General features: G+C 39.1%; 2 protein-coding genes across 9 annotated transcripts; one reads left to right on the top strand and one right to left on the bottom strand.

The window, feature by feature from the left end:
* Window positions 1–1,577: 1,577 nt before the first annotated feature.
* On the bottom strand, window positions 1,578–23,090 carry LOC111856133 (uncharacterized). 7 transcript variants are annotated; one of them, XM_072708742.1, is made up of 10 exons: window positions 19,875–23,090; window positions 19,433–19,706; window positions 18,626–18,816; window positions 18,436–18,532; window positions 16,639–16,817; window positions 12,107–12,235; window positions 3,032–3,225; window positions 2,801–2,948; window positions 2,257–2,461; window positions 1,578–2,115 (listed from the first exon to the last, which is right to left on the bottom strand). In XM_072708742.1, the coding sequence occupies exons 5-10, from the start codon at window positions 16,663–16,665 to the stop codon at window positions 1,817–1,819; spliced, it is 1,002 nt and encodes a 333-aa protein (XP_072564843.1). In that variant the 5' UTR covers window positions 16,666–16,817; window positions 18,436–18,532; window positions 18,626–18,816; window positions 19,433–19,706; window positions 19,875–23,090; the 3' UTR covers window positions 1,578–1,816. The 7 variants fall into 7 exon arrangements, 5 of the variants coding, with proteins under 5 accessions (XP_072564843.1, XP_072564844.1, XP_072564841.1 ...); XM_072708743.1 differs by having other exon boundaries at window positions 18,420–18,532; window positions 19,433–23,090; XM_072708740.1 differs by lacking the exons at window positions 16,639–16,817; window positions 18,436–18,532; window positions 18,626–18,816; window positions 19,433–19,706; window positions 19,875–23,090 and adding an exon at window positions 13,196–14,481.
* On the top strand, window positions 7,723–11,417 carry LOC111843077 (uncharacterized). Of its 2 annotated transcripts, XM_072708745.1 has the most exons (3): window positions 7,723–8,308; window positions 10,356–10,451; window positions 10,529–11,417. In XM_072708745.1, the coding sequence occupies exons 1-3, from the start codon at window positions 7,790–7,792 to the stop codon at window positions 10,847–10,849; spliced, it is 936 nt and encodes a 311-aa protein (XP_072564846.1). In that variant the 5' UTR covers window positions 7,723–7,789; the 3' UTR covers window positions 10,850–11,417. The 2 variants fall into 2 exon arrangements, 1 of the variants encoding a protein (XP_072564846.1); XR_011989159.1 differs by lacking the exons at window positions 10,356–10,451; window positions 10,529–11,417 and adding an exon at window positions 9,749–9,814.
* Window positions 23,091–24,406: the final 1,316 nt, after the last annotated feature.

The following is a 24,406-nucleotide window of genomic DNA, read 5'->3' as shown; positions in this document are numbered from 1 at the left end:
CCTCGTATTCCGTTTGCCTGGAGGTAGGCGGGGTTATTGGTGTCCCTTCTGTCATTGGCCAGGTACATCGCGAAGACCACGCCCCCCCACAAGATCGTTACAGAATATGAGTTTCGGGTCTCCCCTGACTGCCGGGGTATCTGAGAGTCTCTTAATGCTGTCATTGAGGAATTCCTAGCTCGCCTGTGAATTAAAGCAGTCTTTAAAACAAAGACGAAGTTTCAATCATGCTTCAATCACACGGGGTCTGTGGAGCCCACAAAGTCCCGAAAAATGGTATACGTTTATCTTGTGCGCACAAAAAATTTTGCAAAACTTTAAAGCTATGGCCACCAACTCTGCTTCTGAAGATGTATGTTTATTATTTCAATTGAGCAATAAACAACCTCTAAATGTTGTGCACTGTCCCATAATGAACTGTTTAAAACACAATATACTTGTTTTAGTCTGAATTAAAGACAACGTTTTAGCCAAACTTTGCCTTGGCCCTGACCATAAAACATGCATTTAATTAGAGTTATATTTCTCATATAGCCTGTGACATAATCTCATTCGTTGTATGACGCATTCATTTTCATTCATCCATTTGCTTACATTCATTCATTCTTGTCCTTGTTGTAAAGCGACCTTGAGTATGACAAAGGCATCATAATTAATTAACAGTTAATATAACTTTGTATTGCATGAAATCTATTCACTCCATTGTTACTATGGCACACCAAAGACAAAAGTTGTCAATTTGCAGGTAAAATTTAAATAAATTCAGCTGAATGTACGGTGTTGTTCTGCCTTGGCCCATTTTACCTGAACATTATGTCAAAGTTCAAGAGGGAACCTGCTGATACTGTAACGGTCATAATTCAGAATTTATGCCTCTGCTGCCTGCAAGACAACTACCTCCACCTCCGGCAACTACCCTCCAACCTGCCTGCCCTTGGCTCAACACGATGCCTCGCCATCCATCCTGCGGCTGTGTCTCTATTAATCCTGCCATCGTGCATCAAGCACCCCGTGCCTGCACCGGTCGGCCGCTGCATTGAGACATATATTTCAACCCCTGTATTAGCTTAGTCATTTCATCTTGTCTGTATTAGCTTAGTCATTTCATCTTGTTTGTTTGACTCATCTGCCGCCCCCTGGAGGATGGGCTCCCCCTTTGGGTCTGGTTCCTCCCAAGGTTTCTTCCTCTTAGGGAGTTTTTCCTTGCCACCGTTGCCTTTGGCTTACTCAATGGGGGGTCCTTACGAGGCAGAAATGTAAAGCGCATTGAGACAATGTAATGTTGTGATAATGCGCTATATAAATAAAATTGAATTGAATTGAAAAAAATTCCATCAAATATATTCCAATAAATATATCATCAGATCTCATGCATAACTCATTTAAGATAGTGATTGGAATATGCTCAGAATGTATGGACTGTTTGCTAATAAATAAATGGGATTATATAACACATCACTACATATTATTTAGAAAATAATCAGCCATTCACAAAATAATTTTCATAACACTCATTATACATTCTAGTTTTCCACTTTTTAATACATTTGAAAGTAATGAAGTAGAGAGACAGCACATAGTTTGACTTTGCTTGCCGTAGCATGGCACATTTTATTTTTTTATATCAATGCACTGGGGGGACGACAACAACAACATTTTGAGCATATAAAATAAAGACTTCTGACTCATCACTGCTTTTTTATTTTCAACAGAATTATGATAGTCGTAACAGTTTGGATGAATATTCATGGGGATTAAAATATTAAAACAAGGTTATTAACTGACCTGGGTTAAGTTTCTCAAATTAACATTTATTTTAGTGGCGAGACAAATGTATCAGATGCAGAATAGCATCTTGAAAAGGTCTGGGATTGTGGTTGACCACATTTTCATACAGAACATTCATATCAGGATATAGTTGTGCAAATTGTCCTTCTGCATGGGCTTGGTCTTCTTCACTGGAGAATGGACTTTTGCCAAATGATGAACATCTAGTCAGTGAAGAACCAGTCTCTGATTCATAGAGATCAGCCGCTTCAGAAGCATGGGGTAGAAGATCCACTGTGATCTTCTTTACACAACCACTTTGTGCCAAAGTGTTTGGAACTCCTTTGCCTGTAATAGCAAATTCCTAATTAATGACCCTGCGTGGTGAGTTCATTGCAGCGATTCATAATGGTGCATAAGGGTAGAGTCACTGCATATGTAACAGTAAACAAGTTTCCTCTTTTAATTTAAAAAAGGGGAGCAAGATACCTGGAATTCTATGAGCATTCCATGCCTCCACTACTCTGCTGATGCCAAGGCTGGAAATCTGACATGTTAGATTAGATACACAGAAACGCACTGTGTCATCCTCCATGTTGATTTCCTCTTGATCCATAAGATTTACCAATGCAGCTTTTATGGGATAATTAACCCTGTTGTTGATTTCTGGCCAAATCCTTTCAATTCTGTGATTCTAGACATAAGAAATATAATCAAACCATATATATATAGAGCCAAAGACACAAGTCAATCAATAAAAACTTTAAAGAGAATAAAGGAGTTTTGATAGCTGAAGACATCTGTTGGGACTTAATATAAAACATGAATGACTGACACGGTTTAGGGGTACTAAGCACTTTTGAGATGATTTGATTCATTATATTTCATTCAGATATGCAAACTACAATATTCCAAACCAGGATTTGGATTATACTAAATCAGTCTCTTTTTAAATGTGAATTTATTGTATTTATGTGCATAAGGATTCAATAATATTTCCCCAAAGTTAAAATAAAGAACAACAAAACCGTACTCTTGTCGAATTTGTTTGAACGTAGGATAGTCTGTCAGTGTTATTCCTGAAAGCTGAGATTTGTTGCTGCATGAAAAGAGTCAAGAGGAACTCTTTGCCATGGTCCACCCTCACTTGATCCCATATACTAAAGCTTATGACAGCTGGTCTGCAAAGCAAGTACAAACATGAAGTAGTGCCAGTGAAGTGCTGATACATGCATGCGAAACATCAATGTATGGGTTTAGTTACCTAAATACATTTTCATAAATGAGAATATTATTCTTAATAGGCATGGTTGAATGGCTAACAATCTTGGAGGTGAAGCCATCTATTGCTAGAACATGGGTGGTCCCAAACATGACCAACTTTTCATTTTGATCCAAATGAATTTTGTGACCCATGTACTCGGCATTATAAGGAACTGGGTTGAGATTTCTTGCTCCCTGGAAAAGAAATAAACAAATTAGAAAAGCATACCTATCAAAAACACCAACACTATCACAACAGCCAAACTGATGCATTCCAGTAGCACTGTTTTAATTTCATGAAACTATTCTTCACACATGCCTACTTCATGGACTTTGATGTGGGGAGAGTACTGAAATTGGTCTTAGCTCTTGGAATATTTATTTATCCAAATGAACTTGTGCTTGGAAAATCTATAAACCACTTTTCATGGTAATCATCAAAGTTGCTCACCATTTGATAATCCAGTTTTTAGTATGATAATGACTAGTCTTTTATTTTTTGTATAAGCTGCTTATGGTGTTCACCTTATTTTTCTTTTATCATTTGCTCATTAGTTTACATGAAAAACCACCCATCAGATGATTTGTTGATTGAGGTGTGTTGAAAGCAGGGAAGCATCAACATATTCAAAGCAGCATGGCTCCATGAGGAAGACTGAAAAATATAATCCTATGTGCATACACTGTAAAAAAATCAAACTTGCAATTGCTGAGCTTACAGTCATTTCTTTCACAATTCAACAATAAAAGTTGAGTTGCCCTATAAACTCAAATACATTAAGGGTTTCAACTAATCTTTTAACGTTTTGGAGCAAAAGTTGGTCTCAGATGAAATTTATAGCTGGCAAAATGAACGAATTCAAGTTTTACATGAGTTGAAGCGGTTGGCGCCTTTCGGTGCCTGAGCACGCATGCGCATCTCATATTTTTGGATACTACGGGTCTAGTTTGCACTTTTGCAAGGACTGAAAGCCACCTGGCCGTCTGCCTTAATGCGAACGTGAGGCTTTTTATACCAGGAGGTGGATCGATCGTTCATCTCAACTTTCTAAAGGCAAGTAATGTTTCTTTTATTATATCAGACAATATATGTTTGAACAGTGTCAATTTGTCTTTTAGAAATATCACAACTGAAGTTCTTCGTATTTTTCCGAAACTTAGCATAGCATTACTTTCTAGGCTAAGAAGCCTTGTGGCTTATTGGTATGTGTTTACTATATCATTTAAGATTCCATGTCACAAACTATGTGCCATGTCACAAAACAATGAAAATCCGACAAACATCGCTACTAAAGAGGCTCGCTCATATCTGACAAGCCTCCGCGACACTCCCTATGTGTATTTCATGAAGTGCAGTCTGTGGCCGCCATACCACCGAACGAAACAAAATAGGCTGGCTCGCTCATGACCAATGGCAGCAACCGCCAATTTATAACCGCCAATTTATAATGGCGGTAATTTGAAATTAACTCAGGTTTCTTTTGAATTGTTGACACTGTCCTCTCCTCTCTTCTCATTATAGTTTTTGTATGCAGTGCCAGTTCTGCTGTTTTGTCTGTTCAAGCCAAGAAGTACTCTTAAGGCATCACCAGCTACGACATAGCAGAGGATTTCATTTGCCCTGTGTTTACAGTGACTGCGTCTGTTCGTTTAGGACACGAGGGACATTGAAGTCTCACCTCAGCAGATCACACAACAGGGCTAAGAAAAGGCAGGAGATCTCAACATTTTTTTGTGATTTTTGTGAATTTAAGGAAAACTGCTCACAGCATACATTTATTTCACATATTTTAAGGCACTTAAAAAAACCATCAGACTGTATCCTGTCCTTTCCAAAAATGTGACTATGCTACCAACAATGTATAAACCTTTACGTCACACACAAGCAGAAAGCACAAAAACTCAAAAGATATAAAAAACTGTATTAGACTGATTTCTCATGCAAATGCATGTCCTAGTGAAAGTAGCTCCCCTGATAAATCCTTAAATACCTCTCAGGAGCCAGAGACATTACCAAGTGGTTCAGGTGTAGCATCAAGTGATAAAGAGGACAATGAGTTTGTAGATTACCAATGTCTTGAACATAAAATAGCTAGACTTTTTCTATGCATGCAAACATTGTTACATGTTTCTAAAAGTGCTTTGCAGAGAATTATTGAGGAAATTAGTGACATTTTAAAATTTTCTCAGGTTCATTCATTTCAAAGAATCAAAGAGGTGCTTGCTGAACAGAACATTGAGGCAGATGATGATGTAATTAAAAATATAAATGATGCACTTTTCAAAACCAACCCATTAATTATCTCAACAGAACCAAAAGGTGCATTATCTACTGATTACAAGAGAAATATTTATTTCAAGAATAATTTTCATGTAATTGAGCCTACAGAGTACACCTACAAAGCCAGAACTAGAAATAAATTTGTTTATGTCTCAGTAAACCAGGTCTTGGAGAACTTATTGAAAGAGAAAAGTTTCTTTGAAAAGTTAGCATTTGATAAAGAAATTAGTGAAGGTTACAGATCATTTAGAGATGGGCAGTATTTCAAAAACAACAAGCTTTTAGGATTGCAAGATACTTGCATTAGTTTAGCTTTGTATATTGACGACTTTGAAATATGCAACCCTTTAGGAACATCTCGAAAAATTCACAAAATAACTGCCGTCTATTGGGTTGTACTCAACTTATCTGCAAGGTTTCGTTCTACATTGCCCTCAATACAGCTTGCTCTTCTTGGTAAAAGTGTAGACGTTAAACAGTTTGGGTATGATGCTTTTCTTTATCCACTCATTGAGGATTTAAAATGTCTTGAAAGCACAGGGGTGTATGTTGAATCTTTAAATAGTTTTTTAAAGGGAACTGTATTTTGTGTCTGTGCAGATAATCTTGGGGCTCACAGCCTTGCAGGCTTTTTGGAGTCATTTAATGTCGACAAGTTTTGTCGATTTTGTAGTATTGATAAACATCAGATTGCAGCTCTTGATCCTACAGAATTTCCATTAAGAACGGTGGAACAGCATAACATTTTTCTAGAAGATCTTCAGGATGGTCAAAGACAAAGTGTGTGTGGTGTCAAAGGTTCCTGTGCCTTAAGTGCGTTGTCCTATTTTCATCCAGTCACTGGATTTCCTCCAGATATATTACACGATTTCTTTGAAGGTGTTGTCCCTGTGGAATTGTGTTTGTGTCTTCAAGATTTAATCAGAAAGGGTTTTATTACATTTGAAGGACTAAACAAACGTATAAAATCATTTCCATATAAATTCTCTGATAAGCTCAACAAGCCACAACAAATTACAAAAGCCAGTTTTGGAACAGGAAGAGTGAGTGGCAATGGACATGAAAACTGGACACTTTTGCGTTTGCTGCCTTTTATCATTGGGACCCGTATACCAGAACATGAGCCATCATGGGAAATATTGATGGACCTTAAGGAGCTTGTTGAGATTGTTGTCTCGACAACTCTATCAGAAGAAATATTGTCATACTTGGACACCAAAATATTGGATCATCGACGACTACTGATAGAGACTTTTCCTGATTTTAATTTGAAGCCAAAACACCACTATATTGAACATTATAGTCATCTTGTGCGTTGTTTTGGTCCCTTAGTTGATTTGTGGACTATTCGATTTGAATCTAAGCACAACTTTTTCAAGAAAACTGTGCATGATGTCCAATGCTTTAAGAATATACTACTAACACTTTTTTCAAAGCATCAACAAATGATGGCATACTTCTTAGATGGTCATAGTCTTTTTAAACCAAGTCTGCATGTTGATAATATTGACACAGTTGACATCTGTTTCTTGAATGAAAATCTTCAGAAGTGCTTGAAACTGAAATATCCACAGGTAAAAGCTGTGTCATTTGCTAAATGTGTTTATCTGTATGGGACCCAGTATGTTAAAGGCATGATCATTTCATCAGGACAACTGAGTGGACTGCCTGAATTCTACAAGATACTGAACATTTTGGTAGACTCTGGGAAAGTGTCATTTGTTGCTACAAAGCTCTCCTCTTGGTTTATAGAACATTACAGATCATATCGGCTTGACAGCAGCTACAAAGATCTGGAAATACTTGACCCAGAAGATTTGAATGATTACCACCCTTTAGCTGAATACTGCGTAGCTGGACAACTGATGGTGACACCTGTTACATGCCTCCTGCATTGAAAGTGATGGTATGTATTATTCTTAAATAGTTTTCAGTTGATTACTTTGAATTTGTCAATTATTTAGAATTGCGCCCTTTTTTGGTTTGTCTTCACAGGCCCTGTTACTGCGAGTCCACGTCAGTCCAAAACTTATCAGAAAAATCCAACTGTCCACTGTTCCAGAATCTGTGAAGCAGCTTCAAGATGAACTACAAGCAAAGCTTGGACTTGAAGGTGACTTTGCAATACAATATGAAGACCCAGATTTTGGGAACGCACTTTGCAACCTGATGGATATTAATGAGCTACCTGCTGGACGGGCAGTGTTGCACCTCATTTGGGAGGAAAATGCATCAGCCTCGCCACCACAGACTCCATCTGATCATAGCGCCATCTCATCTATTGATACAGCCAGTGTGAGTTCAGCATCTTCTTTCAGCCCATCCTCATCCACCCAGACCTACATGCGTAGCACTTCACAGTGGCCAAATCCATTTCCTATCCCAACCTTTTCCTGTGATGTAGAGTTAAAACTTCGCAAGGGCAATGAGGTATATGAGAAAGCAGGGGCAAATTTAAGTGTAACAAGAGACATCAAGATGGAAATTCTAGATAAGCTGGCACAAGAAATGTTTGCAATCAAAGCCTACCCTGACAAGAATGAAATAACATCTGTTGCCCAGGAGCTAGTTTCCAAACATCCCTGCCTCAAAGAGCCCGGCAATGGCACAGGATATGATGGTTGGGCAACAAGCATTAAGTTCAAGCTTGGCAACTACCGTTCCAAGCTAAGTCAAGCTGGATGTAGTGAAGTTGCAGTCAATCGAAAAAGAAGAGGGGAAGAAGATGACGGTGGTTCAAATAGATTTTCCTTAAAGAAACCAAAGCGAGGTGAAGTCAACTTTATCCCTGATGCCCCAGAAAACTACAATGATGAGTCTCTTGAAAATGAAAGATGCATTTTGGAAGATGAAATGAAGAAGAGGGATAAGAACATGGCACTCATCACCCAAAAGATGGACATCACATTCTCTCTCAGGAGGAAAGAAGTTGTGGAGATGCAGCCCTTGGTCAAGGAAATGCAGCTCAGATGGCCAGCTCTCTTCTTGAAAGAACAGGTAAGATAATCTCTTAAATTTATAAAGGAAAACTTCCGTTTTTTATTTTTTTTTCAGTGTGGTCTTATTTCTAGAATGGAAAACGTTCATTTACTCAACCAGACAAATTTCAAGGCATTTGGAGTTGTTAGAAAGAAATTTTAATCCCAATGTTACGAGTCAGTCGTTTTGCAGGAGAGAGCTGAGCCACGGTTATGGGGAAAGGATTCACTGAGACAACTAAGAAATGCCTGAATTAAGCCAAAAACCACTCTGGAGGGTTTTTAACATAAGGAAATAATATTAAAATGTGTTTAAAAGCTCCAAAAAGTTGATTTTACATGATATAGGACCTATCTTCTGAACAACTCCAAATGCCTCGAAACCTGTCTGGGTGAGTAAATGAACGTGAGATCCATTTCTTGTGCCCTTCATAAGCATCTGTTTGTAGCACGCCAATATCTTGTAGAAAAGGTTGAAGGCTACCGTTGAGCTAACAATGCTAATGGTAAAATATAAAAAAGTAGTTGGCTCTAAAAAATATGAAGCTAATTTTGGTATTACCAACAACTCTATTGAAGTGAAATCTATTTACTTGTCAACTTACTGTGTATAATAATGGATTGCATTTATTTTGCTCTTTTCTGGGCACCCAAAGCGCTTTACAATTCCACTACTCATTCGCTCTCACATTCACACATCGGTGCAGGGAAACTACAGTTGTAGCCACAGCTGCCCTGGGGTAGACTGACAGAAGCGACGCTGCCATATTGCGCCATTGGCCCCTCTGGCCAACACCAGTAGGCGGTACGGTAAAGGGTCTTGCCCAAGGACACAACGACCAGGACAGAGAGAGCCGGGGGATAGAACCAGCATCCTTCCGGTTACAGATGAGCTTCCCAACCCCCTGAACCACGGTCGCCGCAATGACTTGTCTTCACTGGGCATCTAGAATCTTTTGGTGCTGACCCTTAGCAGGCAACAGCCATGAAACTCACAGAACAGGATTGAGAAAGTCACTTGCGTGTTATGAAAGTATCCAAATTTGACTACAGGATGTTATTCTTACTTCATTCTTACATAACTATAAAATTAATGACATTTTTGCAATGAATTTAAAATACAATTTATTGATTTATTTCTTTTCTGCAATGCATCCTGTAACAATTGTAACCATTCTTTTGTCTTATCAACATTTGATTTGGTATTCTATAGACTTACTGTAAAATCTGCCGATCAGATTTTTCTTGTTTTTTTTTTTTTTTTAAATGCATCAGTTAGAATTTGTACCACCACTACCACTAAAAGAAAAAAAAATCCAATCAAGACCTGACCAATAGATCAACCGAGACTAACTAAATGTTTTGAAATTAAGCTGTTTTAACCAAATTTGAAAACAATGTCATTTTTATATAATGTACCTTTAAAAGTTTTCTTCTATATTTTTTTGTTGCTTTGTAGATTTGTGCGGAATTCTCACGCATTACCACCAAAGATCTCATGGGGACCTTCATGACTGCCCTCGACACTTACTCACTTCGGCTGATTAAGCTGTATCGAGTTAGAAAAGCTGCTTTCCGTAATAACATGGATTCCCTGTTGCAGAAGTTTGATGAACAGGTAATATATAAAAATGTATTTGTGTCTGGTTTATGAGGAACCTGAAGTTCCCACTGTAACGAAAGATACTTTATTAAATATTTACTAAATTGATGTAAAAATTGTTAGTTTTCAAAAAGTGTGTCCTGAATGGGATTATAAGCTAACAAGCAGCGCTGTGTGTTTGGCAGATGGCAGGTCATGACAGACAGTTCAACTCTCATCCCATTCATGGCACTTTTTGTTATAAATGTTGTAATAAGTGTGCTACATTTGTTGCACATCAAAATTACTTAAAAAAAAAAAAAAAACAAAAACTGACAAAACCATGAGCAATTATCTGGAATAACTAATTTCAACATCTTATTTCTTAAGTCTGTATTTTTAGCAACAACACTTAATGTGTTTTTAAAAACAAAATGGTAGGTTTATAAATGAGGCTGAGTCTTATTTGATTTCCTTGTTTTAGGTCTCAAACATAGTCCAGCATCGACGAACCATCAGTTTGGAAGGGTTACCGATATTAGTTCGCGACGATGAGACCAAACTCTTCCTAACATGTCTGGTGAGCATGCAAATCTACTCAATCTTCAGTTTTGGTTTTCAGAGACTTATATGTACTGTTGTTTTTTATTTGCATAGGATACAGATCCAGTTGAGAGGGCAACCCGAGGTGTTACGGTGGGAATCCTCACTGTTCTGGAGGACTACGTGGGACCCAACTCGCAGTCCACAGTGGTCAACACTGCCATTGTTTTGGAAGAGGACATTATTCTTGATGACCTGCCAGACCTTCCCACTGCCTTTGCCTACCTGTTTGGCCTACTTTATGGGCTCAACATGGAGTTTCCCAAAGAACTCAAGTACACATTTGAAGCTGTGCAACACATTTTTATGGAGTTGACATCTACCTGTTCCCAGAGGGTAAGAAGCTTCAAAACCAAGCTCTTAACCAAAGTCTAACCTATTTGACAACATGTTCAACTCAAATGCAACTTGTGTGAAACAGAATGCAGCAATTTGTTTTGATTTACAGTTTTTGGGTTTCGTGGTAAGTTGCTCTGAAAAAAGTTAATTTCTGGCTTTAAGAAAACGGTAAGGTGCAGAAAGTTCTGAATCAATCTCTTCTGTTCTAACTTTACTTAATGTAGCTTGCATGGCTGATTGCAGATTTCATGTATAACAAGTTTTTATAAAATGTTGAAAGGGTTTATTCTAACTTGAACTGTTTTAAACAATTTTTATAATCTGGTTTTAGGTACATTTGTACTAGTTTTATAACAAATGTGGCGCGATACTGAACTTCAGAGGAAATTAGTGTTGATACTATTACTATTAAAAGACAAGTGGTGGAAAAATTTGTTTGAAAGTTGTTTGCTGTATGGAAACCAGATAGAAGTTGTTCACATCCTGCCATCTGATGTTTTGAATCTGTTTGTTAGTGACTATCTATCAAGATAGGTTTGATATTCTGTCTGACAATACCACACCTTTAAAATTGGATGAGTAACATTTGTTACAAAAATTTGACTTTTTTGTGTTTTTGGAAGGACTTTATTTGTGGCTGAATGTTGTCAGTATGTTTAAAATGGCTGATCTCAAAAGTCAACATTGTCAGTGGTGCAGTTGTGTTTGAACACAATAAAGTTATTTGAAAATCAACTGTGTAAACATTCATTGGTACAACAGGGAGCACCTCATGAAAACTATAAAAGATACTTTTTCTAAACTTTAGGAAATTGATTGTTAAAAAAAAATATGTTGTGTAAACTTTAGGAAATACGTTGCCAAAACTAAAACGAATACCTTGTGTAAACTTTAGGAAATACGTTGCCAAAACTAAAACGAATACCTTGTGTAAACTTTAGGAAATACATTGCAAAAACAATAAAATATGAGTTAAGAAAAAGCACAATTATTAATTTTGTAAACACAAAAACATCAGCTGAAACAACTTTTCTCCTAAACTTGAAATTATAAGTTATCCATCAGAACCTAAAAACATAAATGCAGTGGGTTGCCTTGAGTTTTTAAGTTTTCGCAATGTTTTTTTTTTTTTCAGTGTACTTGTTCAGTTAGGGTCAGTGGCTGAGCTAGCCTGCATAGCTGAGTAGCCCATGGTTACACAACACCCCATTTCCAGTAACACATTATGCAACATTGTACTTCCACACTCTCGTTAAATACAAATGCGGCAAATCACTAGTGTCACATGGTCACCTGACTTCGTGCTGCGTGGCTCTGTGGCTGGACAGATCTTAGAACTTGTCCTACACGCCCCTCTGATGCGTGTATTCCTTTACTACTTAGATATCCAGTCATCATTTTTCGCCCGAAAGAATCACCTGTCTAATGAAGTGAAAAACAGTTATTTAGAACAAATGTACTTTGCATGCAAAACAACAGATGTCACAGCTCTTTTATGTCATTAGATCCAGAAAAGTACTAACCACTAGCGATGGGAGCAGGAAAAGTGAAAGACACCACGTCCACATTATTAATCTTGGAAATGAAGGTTTTTAAAGGTTTTTTGTGTATGTTAATAGCCTGTGATTTTCCAGTACAGTGGTAAATAATATAAATGAACATGAATAGAATAGATTACAATAAACGAAATACTTTGAGCTGCGTTAAAATAAAGTAGCCTATATGAGTATTAGGTACAGAGTAGGAGAAAAGCGATCACAATGCGGTAACTGGTGACACTTGAGTGAACGTATACGCTACGTGATGACGCCATCGATATGCAAATTAGCGAGTGATGTCATCTGGCGACTTTCTGGGTACAGTTCAGCGACTTCTTCTAAGAAACAATTGGCAACACTGGGTGACTGTTAAGAAAGGGATAAGGGTGGTTCTCTGCAAGTGACTGTTCACAACGTAATCGGTCTCCTCAGATTATCTGGAGATAGCCAGGAGTTCCACGATATACTGTGTGTGTGTGTGTGTGTATATTATATATATATATATAATATATACAGTATATCTCGAGGCTCCGTTATATGGAAAGAAATGGGTGAGATTAAAAACGGCATTATTTAGTTTAACTTGTACCCAATTAAGTTGGCAGCGCGCACGGTTGAGGCGGCTCCTTGTTCTCCTGAAAAATTCATTGCAATCTTTACAACAACAGTAAAGGCCTTATATTCTATTCTAAACACATTTCAAAGATTAACAGTTTTCACCCGCCTCAAGGCGGGTGATTCAAATTCTGGATGTCATTCGCTAGTGAAAATCTATACAAGTACACAAATCCATAATTTCAATTATGATTAGACCAATTTACGATCCACTAATTTTCACACTGACCTCTTGAATACCTTTGGCTACTGCCAGTTCTAGATGAGTCTGGGAGACAGTTGCCCTGGTCAGCTTCCTATCAGCACAAAACCTTTTGATATTAGCTACTGAGCTTCCTTTGTGTACGCCATTAGATCGCACAAATACAGAAATATATTGGTAACTCTTTCCTTGTTTTTTCATCTCCATAATAATGTCAAAAAATGGATCCAGAGTTGAGAAACTCATACTGACCTCCCTGTTAAATATGCCTAATTTACTATACCCAATTAAGAACTGGACATCTCCTTCCTCTTCGTTTGCCGGCGGTTGTCATCCAACTTAAAGAAGCATTAACGCCACCTTCTGTTCCGGAGTGTAGTTAGAACAGTAGAACTACTGTCCATTTCAATGCATAACCTACAGCGCCCTCCACAATTATTGGCACCCCTGGTAAAGATGTGTAAAATGCCTTAAAATAAATTAATGTTGTATTGCAGTAGCATAGTCTCACGCTAAAAAAAATTGAAAAAGCTAACCTATTTGAGTACATTTATTCACTGGAAAATAAATCCCACATTAAGAAATAATTGTTTATAACAAAATCAACAGTGCCACAATTATTGGCACCTCTAAGAAGTCCATTCATTTTATGAAAACGTTTATCCTTCTGGGTCGTGGGGGGTCCGGAGCCTATCCTGGCAGCTACGGGCACGAGGCAGGGAACAACCCAGGACAGGGGGCCAACCCATCGCAGAGCACACTCACACACCATTCACTCACACATGCACACCTATGAGCAATTTAGGAACTCCAATCAGCTTCAGCATGTCTTTGGACTGTGGGGGGAAACCAGAGTACCTGGAGGAAACCCCACGACAACATGGGGAGAACATGCAAACTCCACACACATGGTCCCAGAGGTGTGAGGCAACAGTGCTAAACACTGCCCCACCACACAGCCCCCTAAGTCCTATGAAATTAATGCAACTGAAGCATTTTTGTCATTTATTCCTTACTTTCTTGTTAATCAGAATGTTTAGCAACTTTTTAGTAATCCATGATTTCCTGTTTCTCAGGGGTGTAAATACGTCATGGCCCATTTGTCTTACTCACCTCTCAAAATGGGAATGGCAAGAGAACATGCCCTTCAAGTAAGGCAGAGGTGTGTTGCTCTTCATAAGTCAGGAAATGGCTACAGGAAAATAGCTACTCGCCTAAACTTAGCCATATCTACAGTCAGAGCAATAATTAAAAAGTTTAAAACAACTGGTTGTTGGGGAGGCATGCCAGGAAATAGCCTTTACTGTCCTACAGTTACAGATATAAATGTGTGGAGTTTGCTAAACGCTACTGGAACTTAAACTGGAACAATGTGCTTTGGTCAGATGAGACTAAGATTGAGTTTTTTGGCAACAAACACTCCTGATGGGTCTGGCGTAAAACAAAGGACGAATATGCGGGAAAGCACCTCATGCCCACTGTTAAATGTGGTGGAGGACCTGTGATGCTGTGGGCCTGTTTCTCTTCCAATAGCCCTGGGAACCTTGGTAGAGTGCATGGCATCATAAACACATTGAAATACCAGGACATTTTAAATAAAAATCTGATGGCCTCTGCCAGAAAACTGAAAATAGGTTGTCACTGGGTGTTTCAGCAGGATAATGATCCAAAACATATGACCAAATCAACACAGAAATGGTTCACCAGACACAAAATCAACCTTCTTCCATGGCCATCTCAGTCCCCAGACCAAAATCCCATAGAAAACCTGTGGGGTGAGCTGAAGAGGAGAGTATATAAGAGAGGACCCAGGACCCTGGACAATCTAGAGAGACTTTGCAAAGACTAATGGACAAAGATCCCTCTCTCTGTATTCTCCAACCTTGTGAAATGTTATAGGAGACGTGCTGTCCTATAGGCAAAAGGGGGTTGTACAATGTATTAACAACAGGGGTGCCAGTAATTGATATAAACAATTATTTCTTAATGTGGGATTTTTTTCCCCAGTGAATAAATTTACTCAAATAAGTGGTTAGATTCTTCAAAAGGTTAGACTCTTTCAGTGTGACATTGTGCTACTACAATACAAAATGAATTTATTTTAAGGCTTTTTACACATCTTTACCAGGGGCGCCAATAATTGTGGAGGGCGCAGTACATACAACCCCTCTCAACTACATTTATAACACTTCCCTCCTGGTGAGATCATTGAACATAATTATGATCATTATGGGACTTTTTAGTCATTTAACCCGACTAAATGTTCCAAACAATGACAGCAAAAAGATGTCCAAAACAGACCGTTGAAACATGAAGGTAGGGTGTCAGATCTATTTAAAGATCATTTTCCCACTGCACTGATGTGGGGATGGATCGGAATACCCCTCAACAGGCATGAAATTTGCAGTGCATGTAACAAGGCTACCACCCACTGAGCAAAGAATGAATACAACCTGAAGGAGTTAATCTTAAACCCACCACTTGATTGTTTATGATTTCCCATCTGTCAAAATGTGATATCAGCAAAGGAATGCAAATAGTAGAAAAATTATACTAAGCTACATTTATTGACCAATGATTTACATGTAACAGGTTTGATTTATTTTTAAGTTTCAACACTGTGCAACTCTCAAAGGACTTGCATACTGACAGTAGCAAGGAACAAATCATGTACTTTTTACGTAGTTTTTTCTAGGTATATCAATTATTGACTAATGTATATTAAGAATTATTTTACTTTTTGGTTTTAACATTGTGCTATTCAAAACATACTAGCACCATATCTAACATAATGAGGCTTACTGGACACTGCTGTGCTGAACCAAAAATAAACACGTACTAATAGCCTCCCAACATTTGTAGAGCTGGTTGGGTGGATTAAACAAAATATAAACTTAATGAACATTCTTTGAACATGCAAAATGTATAGAAATATTGCATTTTAAATTTTTTCATTCTTGCTGACAAATATCCTTCATGATTACAAGTGCCTCCCCAAGTCCACTAATTCTGGTAAGAGACTGTCTTGGGCTATCTCCCCTGCATTTCACACACTGACTGGAGGATTCCAGCCACTGCTCAACACAGAGTCGGCATCCTATCAGACTTCTGCAACAGCTTGATGCCATTGGGTCCTCCATTATGTCTGTCATAATTAAAATAACATTATGAATGTAGCGTTGGCCAGATTGACCAATTTCTGTTTGCAACAGTAGAGTAGAAATACCTTTCACAGTCAAAAAAACACTTTTTTTGTGATTGCAGAATATTTAAAAACCTGTTGGTGAACCTAGATATGACATGGCAAAATAGTCTTGCATTATTCTGACCAAAATAAACATCTGAAGCATCCGAAATAAGCACAAAAGGCTTTTTGGCTATATCTGTAATTTGTAAATTGCAGTATATATTCTGTGATTTCAATACTATGAAGGATACAATTAAAATGAAATACTGTGTGAGAATATTACCTTTGCAAATAGCACAAGAAAAGGCATCCTTCATGGCTAATATCTGCTGCCTGGTTAAAGCACTCTTCAGCCCTGCCAGCTCCTTCAGGCCGGCCACCACCAATGGAAGGCCCTCAGCTGCTAGTACTACCTCTTCTATTTTTTCATGAACCTCAGTCAGTTCATCCTTTTCCTGTTGGCTATACAGATCATACAATAAACATTATACAAATTACATATTGCACAAATTATTACAAACTTGATACTTAGCTAAATAAGATTGTCACAATAATAGTGTAACTCTAATAATCAGGTCAGGTCAGATTGGGGAACATGTGCATTGCTGCGCCCACCACACAATGAAACTTCAGAATCCTGACTGGCGACCAGCCCCAGGCCAACACGTGGTCCAGGCCCACCCTCCAGAAATGCCCATCTATTTGCCGCAGTGTTACTTGAATGTCCCCTCGGCCTTGCCCAACTGCTCAGGTCCTCAGCAATGAGGATCCTGTGGGCTGGATCACCCTCAGGGAATCACGCCACATGGCCATAGTGCTGCCATATCTGATGCTCCTTCACAATGTAGGTAATATGCCTCATTTGGGACTCCCTGAGCAACTGCTCATTTGACACAAAATCAAAGCAGCGGTACCCAAGGATTCTCTGAAGACACACAGTACCAAAAGGAGTCCAGTCTTCGTCTCATGTCACTGGATAGCTTCCATGTTTTGCAGCCATATAGCAAAACAAGGAGCACCAGGACTCTAAAGACTTGGATGCTTGTCCTCTTGCAAAGATACTGGGAGCACCACACACCCCTTTCTAGTGACCTCATGACCATCCATGCTCTCCCAATCCATCTACGGACTTCACCAGAGACAGAAATGTTGCTGCCGAGGCAAGTGAACCTCTTGACGCCATTGACATTCTCTCTGCAGACAGACACACTGCTGACAGATCAAGGTCATTAAAGACCTAGATCTTAGTTTTGATCGACACTTGCAATCTCAGACTCCACATTCAGTCTCTCAAAGCCCAGACCAGAACCTCTATTGACTCTGTGAAGGTCACAGAATCCTCTCCATAGCCAAGATTAGTAAATGTTTCCTCACAAACATGCCCCAGAGCAGCTGGTCCCCACAACCCTGCCCAACACCCAGTCCATGCAAGGAGTGACATCGGACACCATCGGGCAAAGCCAATCTGCCACAGTTATTCCCTGAGTATGGCAGCCATCAGAGTGACCAGGCTAACAACAGGTGTACCCACCTACAGAGATCTGGTCACTCTCCGGTCTGCACACCTCAGGGAGTGCTGCCCCCTGATATGCGGAGTTTACAAAACCCCTCCAACAGCAGAGGAATATAGTCATCATGTTGGAGAGACAAGTCATTCCACATGCCTACCCGGATGGGCCACCCCAAATTAGGCCCCGAGTGCAGTGCTCTGCAGCGGGTGATGCTTTGGCACCACACCAGCTCCAATCCCCAACAGACCTGACCCTGTTGGCTTTCTGGCCGTTTTGACTAATCTGGGGATGAGGCTCCCAAAGACTTCCCCCCCATCAACTTTACGATGTGTGCAGCCTTCCTGTGGGTGGCTGTAGCAGAATTACTCCCATGGAGAACAGAAAGGAGTGGTCTGCTTTCTCAGAGCTGTGAAAAAGTCTTTACGGTGGTTGGAGGGCTGATCCTGCCTCCAACCCCCAAATTTTTCCCTAGTTGGAGGGCTGCTTCCAGGGCTGGATGCAGTTTAATATTATACCCAATCATAATAATAATCATCATAATAATAATACATACATGCATACATTAATACCTTGTTCTTCTTCGCTTGTTTTTACTAATAAATCCATTGAAATTGTCCTCCTCCATGGCATATATTTTACGGGAGTTCTGTCTCCAGAAAAGTGAACCTACAGAGTAAAGAAGCTAGTTAATTATTATAAGTTTTACAAAGATATTACTGGTTTCAGTATTCATGACATATATATAATCAGAATAATCACCTTTTGTTCCGTCTGAGTCGTGAATTGGGTTGCCTATGGCATCCATCAGCACAATAGCCGCCTGGGTCCTGAGGGCTTCCTGGACTTTGGCTACCATTCCTGGAACACAGGCGTCAACCTCCCTGAAGTGAATCACAATTGAGGTGGTTGGATGCAGCTTTCCTTGGTTAGCTTCAGCCAAAAACACAGTCCTGTGAATTTAAAAAGAATAATCAGCATATTTAATATTCATTTAAATATGCAAATTAAGGAATATACTTTCCTTTACATCGTGCATGGAAATTGAAATTAGGTCAAGCCTTTACTACTTCTAGGTAAGACTAATGTTCATATATGACTGCCCTCACAAGCATCTAAACACGTATCCGTTGGTTTAAAGTGCACCAGATCATAGTCCCTACTAGATCCACAAAATGACATCTCATTAATCATAATTTACTATTTATTTACTACCCCTCGCTTTTATAGCATATCCGATATATTTTTTATTATTTTATATTTCTCAGCAACTGGGTGCATAGGCATTTACTGGAGTGTGTGGACTTCAAAGGTCAAATGATGTAGTACAGTAACAAGCTCTTCTAACAATCTATGCAATATTACACAAGACACTAATTAGACACAGTCTTCAGTCTTCTGGAACTGTGTTCTGGACAGCTGAGTAAAATATTTTGTTTTGGTACGGACTATTTTGCTGCCTTAAGGCCTGGCCAACTTACCAACATATTGTGTACAAAGAATATATCACACAAGGCAGGGTTTGAGGAAAACATGAATGCAAGTTGGATGCGAGTTGGATTTGCTCACCTTTGAACGTCTTCATTGCTGGGTTAGGAGCAGATGGTCTTTGTGAATCATGATTTTGGGTGTATGTAAACCTAACTGGATCTGACGGCACTTGCAGGCTAAAATTAGGGTTCGCTGTAACATTACGGCCAGAGGATGTTAATGGATCCACAGGGTCACCGTGAACATGGTACCTCCCCCCGTGTCGAAGATCAATGTTACTGAAACGGTCTCCTTGAAATGCAAAGATGGCCATATTTTCTTCACTCGTTAAATAAACTGTGTCCGACTTAATCTGGGGAAAAACATAAAATTAATTGCAATAATTGCCAGCTAATGAACAAGTATCGTGGCTGAGTACGAATTAGAGAAATTAAAATCTGTTAGCCCCAAATCTCCCACTAAAACACAGTAAAAAAAGCTAGCTAATAATACTTCTAGAAAACATACTCAGCACACATACCTGAAATATTCTTCCAATTTTTGCAACAGTCATGTCTTCCTCTTTTAACATAACAGTTCTGCTCCCTCTTATAAGACTGTAACTGTCCATGATGAAATCAAGTTTTAAAGACAATAGTTTTTGCGCGCGAAGACAGACGATCACTCCGTGTTGCCTTTTTGATGGAAAGGCGGTCAAGCGCATGTTCAAATGTCGCCAATAGCTTTGTGTTGTAATTTGCATATCTACATTTGCATATCTACATAGTCATATATAATACGGTCTAAAAGGGACATTATCTGGAAAGCATCTAGAATAAAAGCAAGGTTGTATTTTGACCATGAATTGTCTCCCATTATTTTGCATACCGTTTCACCCAAATATAAGATGACCTCAAATACTACATGCACGTACTTTGTTTCAGCAACTATTGTCGGAAAAAACTTTTAAAAATACCAAATCGTATCCATATACATAAATATGATTTTATTTTTATTTGACATGAACATATAATAAGCTAACCACGCAGTAAGTAAATGTATTAAACAAGAAACATTCCAATAAACAAATAAATTATTTAGGAGGGGAAAGAGTAGATAATATAAACTGCACAACCTTGATGCCACAAAATGTTTTTGATGTAGCAGACCCATACAGAGGGAAAAAAACGTACAGCGGCGAGGGGTCGAATCATTTTAATAAAGGGGGTTTACAGGACACGGGCTACAGAGTAATATTACACACGCATTACAGAGCTACGATATTTACAATTAACATAAACACAGGAATACACATATTAATTTACAATATTTAAAGGTAGGCTACGCACAGTGCTGACCAACCCAGTGGCGTCATATCAGCCAGTCATGGACAGCAGGTGTGCCTTAATTGTGTATAATGACATTTAAGTTCTAGTCCTCGAATATGACTTCTTCGGAGCTCGTGAAGTCCCAAAAATGGTACTTTTGGTCTTAGCGCACAATATAATATTTTCTGGAACTTCTCGGGCTCCGTAATGAAGTCGTCTGCCTGCTCATTTAAAACCTCCATTGAATAAGTGTTTCAGAAAAAGTTTTACGGAACGGCGAACACAGTTCATAAAAATCTACTTAATTCCTAGAATGTCTTACAAAGACTTTCTTGTTACACCGCGAAGTAAGCCTCATTCCATATTCAGTTTTCCGGCTGTAATATGTTCTAATGTCGCACGTGGTTTTTCCTTCCCCGCCAAATCAAAAGTCAGAAGCCGCTGGTATAGATCCAAATTAAGTCTTTACTGCAACAATGAAGTTACAATCAAGGCCGAACACAAAGTGTAACCAATACTGTTTTACACCAATTTTTATACATTTTCTTATTGAGTAACAATATCTCACCACTTAAGCATCATCATTCCCTCAACCATGATTCACCTTCGTTGTTTTCTCCCTTAATCCACACCCCTATATGATAAGTTTGTCAATCATCTCTTTTACTGTACTTATCTTTTAGCCTTCCAGAAGGACAACTACGAGCCGGCTAACAAGGGCAAGTGTCAAACATGTGGTTGTCACGTAGACAGAAAGTACCGAGAAAGGGGGGGGGGAGATGCCCAAAGGGTTTTAAAAGGGATACAGCTGATACATATGGCAGAGCCTCCTCCTGTACATGCTGAATGTATGTCAGACGGCCGCTCCCTGATTATAATCAGTCAAGAGAATAAACCGGTGATTTGCAACTTCTCCCCGTGTCAGCTGTGAATCTCTTCTCATCCACGGACCCGGTGGAGACGGCGTGCTCCAACAATATTCGACCCAATACCATGCTTGCTCCATTCAATGTTCTCCGAAGAAAAATTCAAATGCAAATCTTTTTGCAGCTATAGTGAAACCGTGCACGTGGGTATGGATTGCAGATCCGTGGCTACCCATTAGGAATCGGAGAGCACCGGTTAATGCATTACTTGGGGCTCCCTATAAGGTTTTTTTGAAGCATGATTGAAACGTCGTCTTTGTTTTAAAGACTGCTTTAATTCACAGGCGAGCTAGGAATTCCTCAATGACAGCATTAAGAGACTCTCAGATACCCCTGCAGTCAGGGGAGACCCGAAACTCATATTCTGTAACGATCTTGTGGGGGGGGCGTGGTCTTCGCGATGTACCTGGCCAATGACAGAAGGGACACCAATAACCCCGCCTACCTCCAGGCAAACGGAATACGAGGCATTTTCTGATCTGTTAAGACAGACAACTAATAAACGCGAAATAAGCCGTTTTCCAACTTTCCCTTTGGGATTGGTCTAGTCGAAATGGAGAAAACGGCCCGTTTTTTCGTTTTTGTTTTTTCCGTCTAAAGTTGAATTATACTCACGTACACGGACCTTAAGGCCACTTAAAATTAATAAAATTGTTTTACATGGCCGCCCGCCTCAATTTTTTGGTGCCGCTTTTATTTTTTATATTTTTCAAAAAATCCGTTTTTCACCTCAAAAACTGTGGGTGAAAAATCTTGAATGTCAGCCTCGGATTTTTCAATTTGACGCTTCTCGGACAATGGTTTTTATCGTTTGTCAGATTGTGTGGGGTGAGGGTAAAATGCGAATTCCGCCGGATTCCGCCGAACGTAAACAAAAGGAGGAGCTCAGCATTGCGGTGCAACTGCGCAGCCAGTACAATACGGATGTCCGAAATCGTATTGTTCTTAATGTTAACATTAATTTCATTGTTAATTTGTTAAACATGTGAAAATGTTCTATATGTTATCTGTTGAGCGTTCTCTGGTCGAGGATAATCTGCATTTTTTCCTTCTCTTTTCCCGTCAGATAGATATGTGGATGTCCATGGCTACCAACGTCACTGTTCATGGATGCCTGTTCCTGACGAATAAAATAAATCATAATAAATCAATAAATAAATATGTCTTTCACCAAACATGTCATTATTTTATTGTAATTCTGTATTTCTGTAGATCTCACATCCAAGCACTATTGAACTGTTTTGGTGTTATCTGATTAAATTTTCGCATATAAGTACAGCTATACTGTACAGCTTGAAAGCACTCCTGTGAAATATCTACCTAGAAACGTGGTTGCCACTCTACAAGCCATTTTATGAGAATTAATACACGAAATAAATAAAAGAAAAGGGATATTGCAAATCATCTCTTATATTGAAACATGGAAGTGGCACATAGAAATCCTGCGCTGGGACATGTGATATATTGCCGGAAAGCTCGCAATGTGTACTATACGGAAATGCATGAAAGTTCCCAGCGCAGGATTTCTAAATGTGCATTTCGCCCTGTACACTGTAACCATGTAGACACCGCCATCCATAATCTTAAACTAAAAGTCCACGGAAGTGGAACATAGAAATCCTGCGCTGGGACATGTGATATATTGCGGGAAAGCTCGCAATTTGTACTATACGAAAGTGAATGGAAGTTCCCAGCGCAGGATTTCTAAATGTGCATTTCGCCCTGTACACTGTAACCATGTGGAAGCTGCTATCTATAATCTTAAACTAAAAGTCCACGGAAGTGGCACGTAGAAATCCTGCCCTGGGACATGTGATATACTGCCAGGAAGGTCGGAATTTGTACTTTACGAAAATTCAAGATTGAAGATTCAAGATTCAAAAGGTTTATTCGTCACGTACACAGTTGTACACATACAACATGTAGTGGAATGTAACCCTGGTCACTCTGAGCAGCTGTGCATGATAAGAGAGTAACAAAATATAGAAAAAATAAGAAAAATAATAAAATAAAAAATATATGAAATGTTCAGCTGTACATAATCTATAAGTGATAGGTAAGAGGTATATAAGTGCAATGTGGAAGAGGCCTGAGGTATGTGCCAATGATTTGGACAGGGTGAAGCAGTAGCCTACCTAGAGGAATTGAGTATTGTCCTGATTTAGGAGCATTATGACCTGGGGGAAAAAGCTCTTCCTTAACCTTTCCGTTCTGTGGTGCGTTTCCCAAAACCATAGTTCGAAGGAACGTTCGCAAACACTGTCCTTAAGTTGCGTATTTCAAACAACTCACGAGCTGTAGTTAGAAGCTTAGTCCCGGGTAAATACGTCAGCGATAGTGGAAAATGCATTCTAAGAAGGGTATACAGTCACCGTGTAAGTAAAAAATTGTATAATCTTTCATAACTAATAGGGAATAATTTAGCTCTACGATCACATATAATGTGAAGTTGTCTGAAAATGTTTGAAACGTAATTGTTGTGTGGGTCTCTGGTCATAAGTACGGTAACTGTCGATAGTGAGCAATAGGGACACCTTGCTGGGTGATGCGGGAAGAATCCTCTGTGTGACCCATCTGTACGTTGACGTCAAACTTCAACTCACCAGTGGCACTTGCACTCTCATCTAGCACATATTGTATGTTCTAGTCACTCTTTGGCTTCTTCTCATGTTTAGAAACATGTGTGAACAGTTTTGAGTCATTGTGTTTAAATGATGACTACTGTGTGGTGGCTGTGCTGAACTTCTGCAGCCTGTGTTTTCTATTTTGCATCAAAGTTCACCACAGTGCAAAATGTGTTTTGATGAATGGGAATGTGT

The sequence above is a fragment of the Paramormyrops kingsleyae genome, unplaced genomic scaffold, assembly GCF_048594095.1.
Source record: "Paramormyrops kingsleyae isolate MSU_618 unplaced genomic scaffold, PKINGS_0.4 ups275, whole genome shotgun sequence".
Classification (NCBI taxonomy): domain Eukaryota; kingdom Metazoa; phylum Chordata; class Actinopteri; order Osteoglossiformes; family Mormyridae; genus Paramormyrops; species Paramormyrops kingsleyae.
Note: the sequence above shows the minus strand (reverse complement) of the source record. Positions and strands in the feature narration are given on the sequence as shown.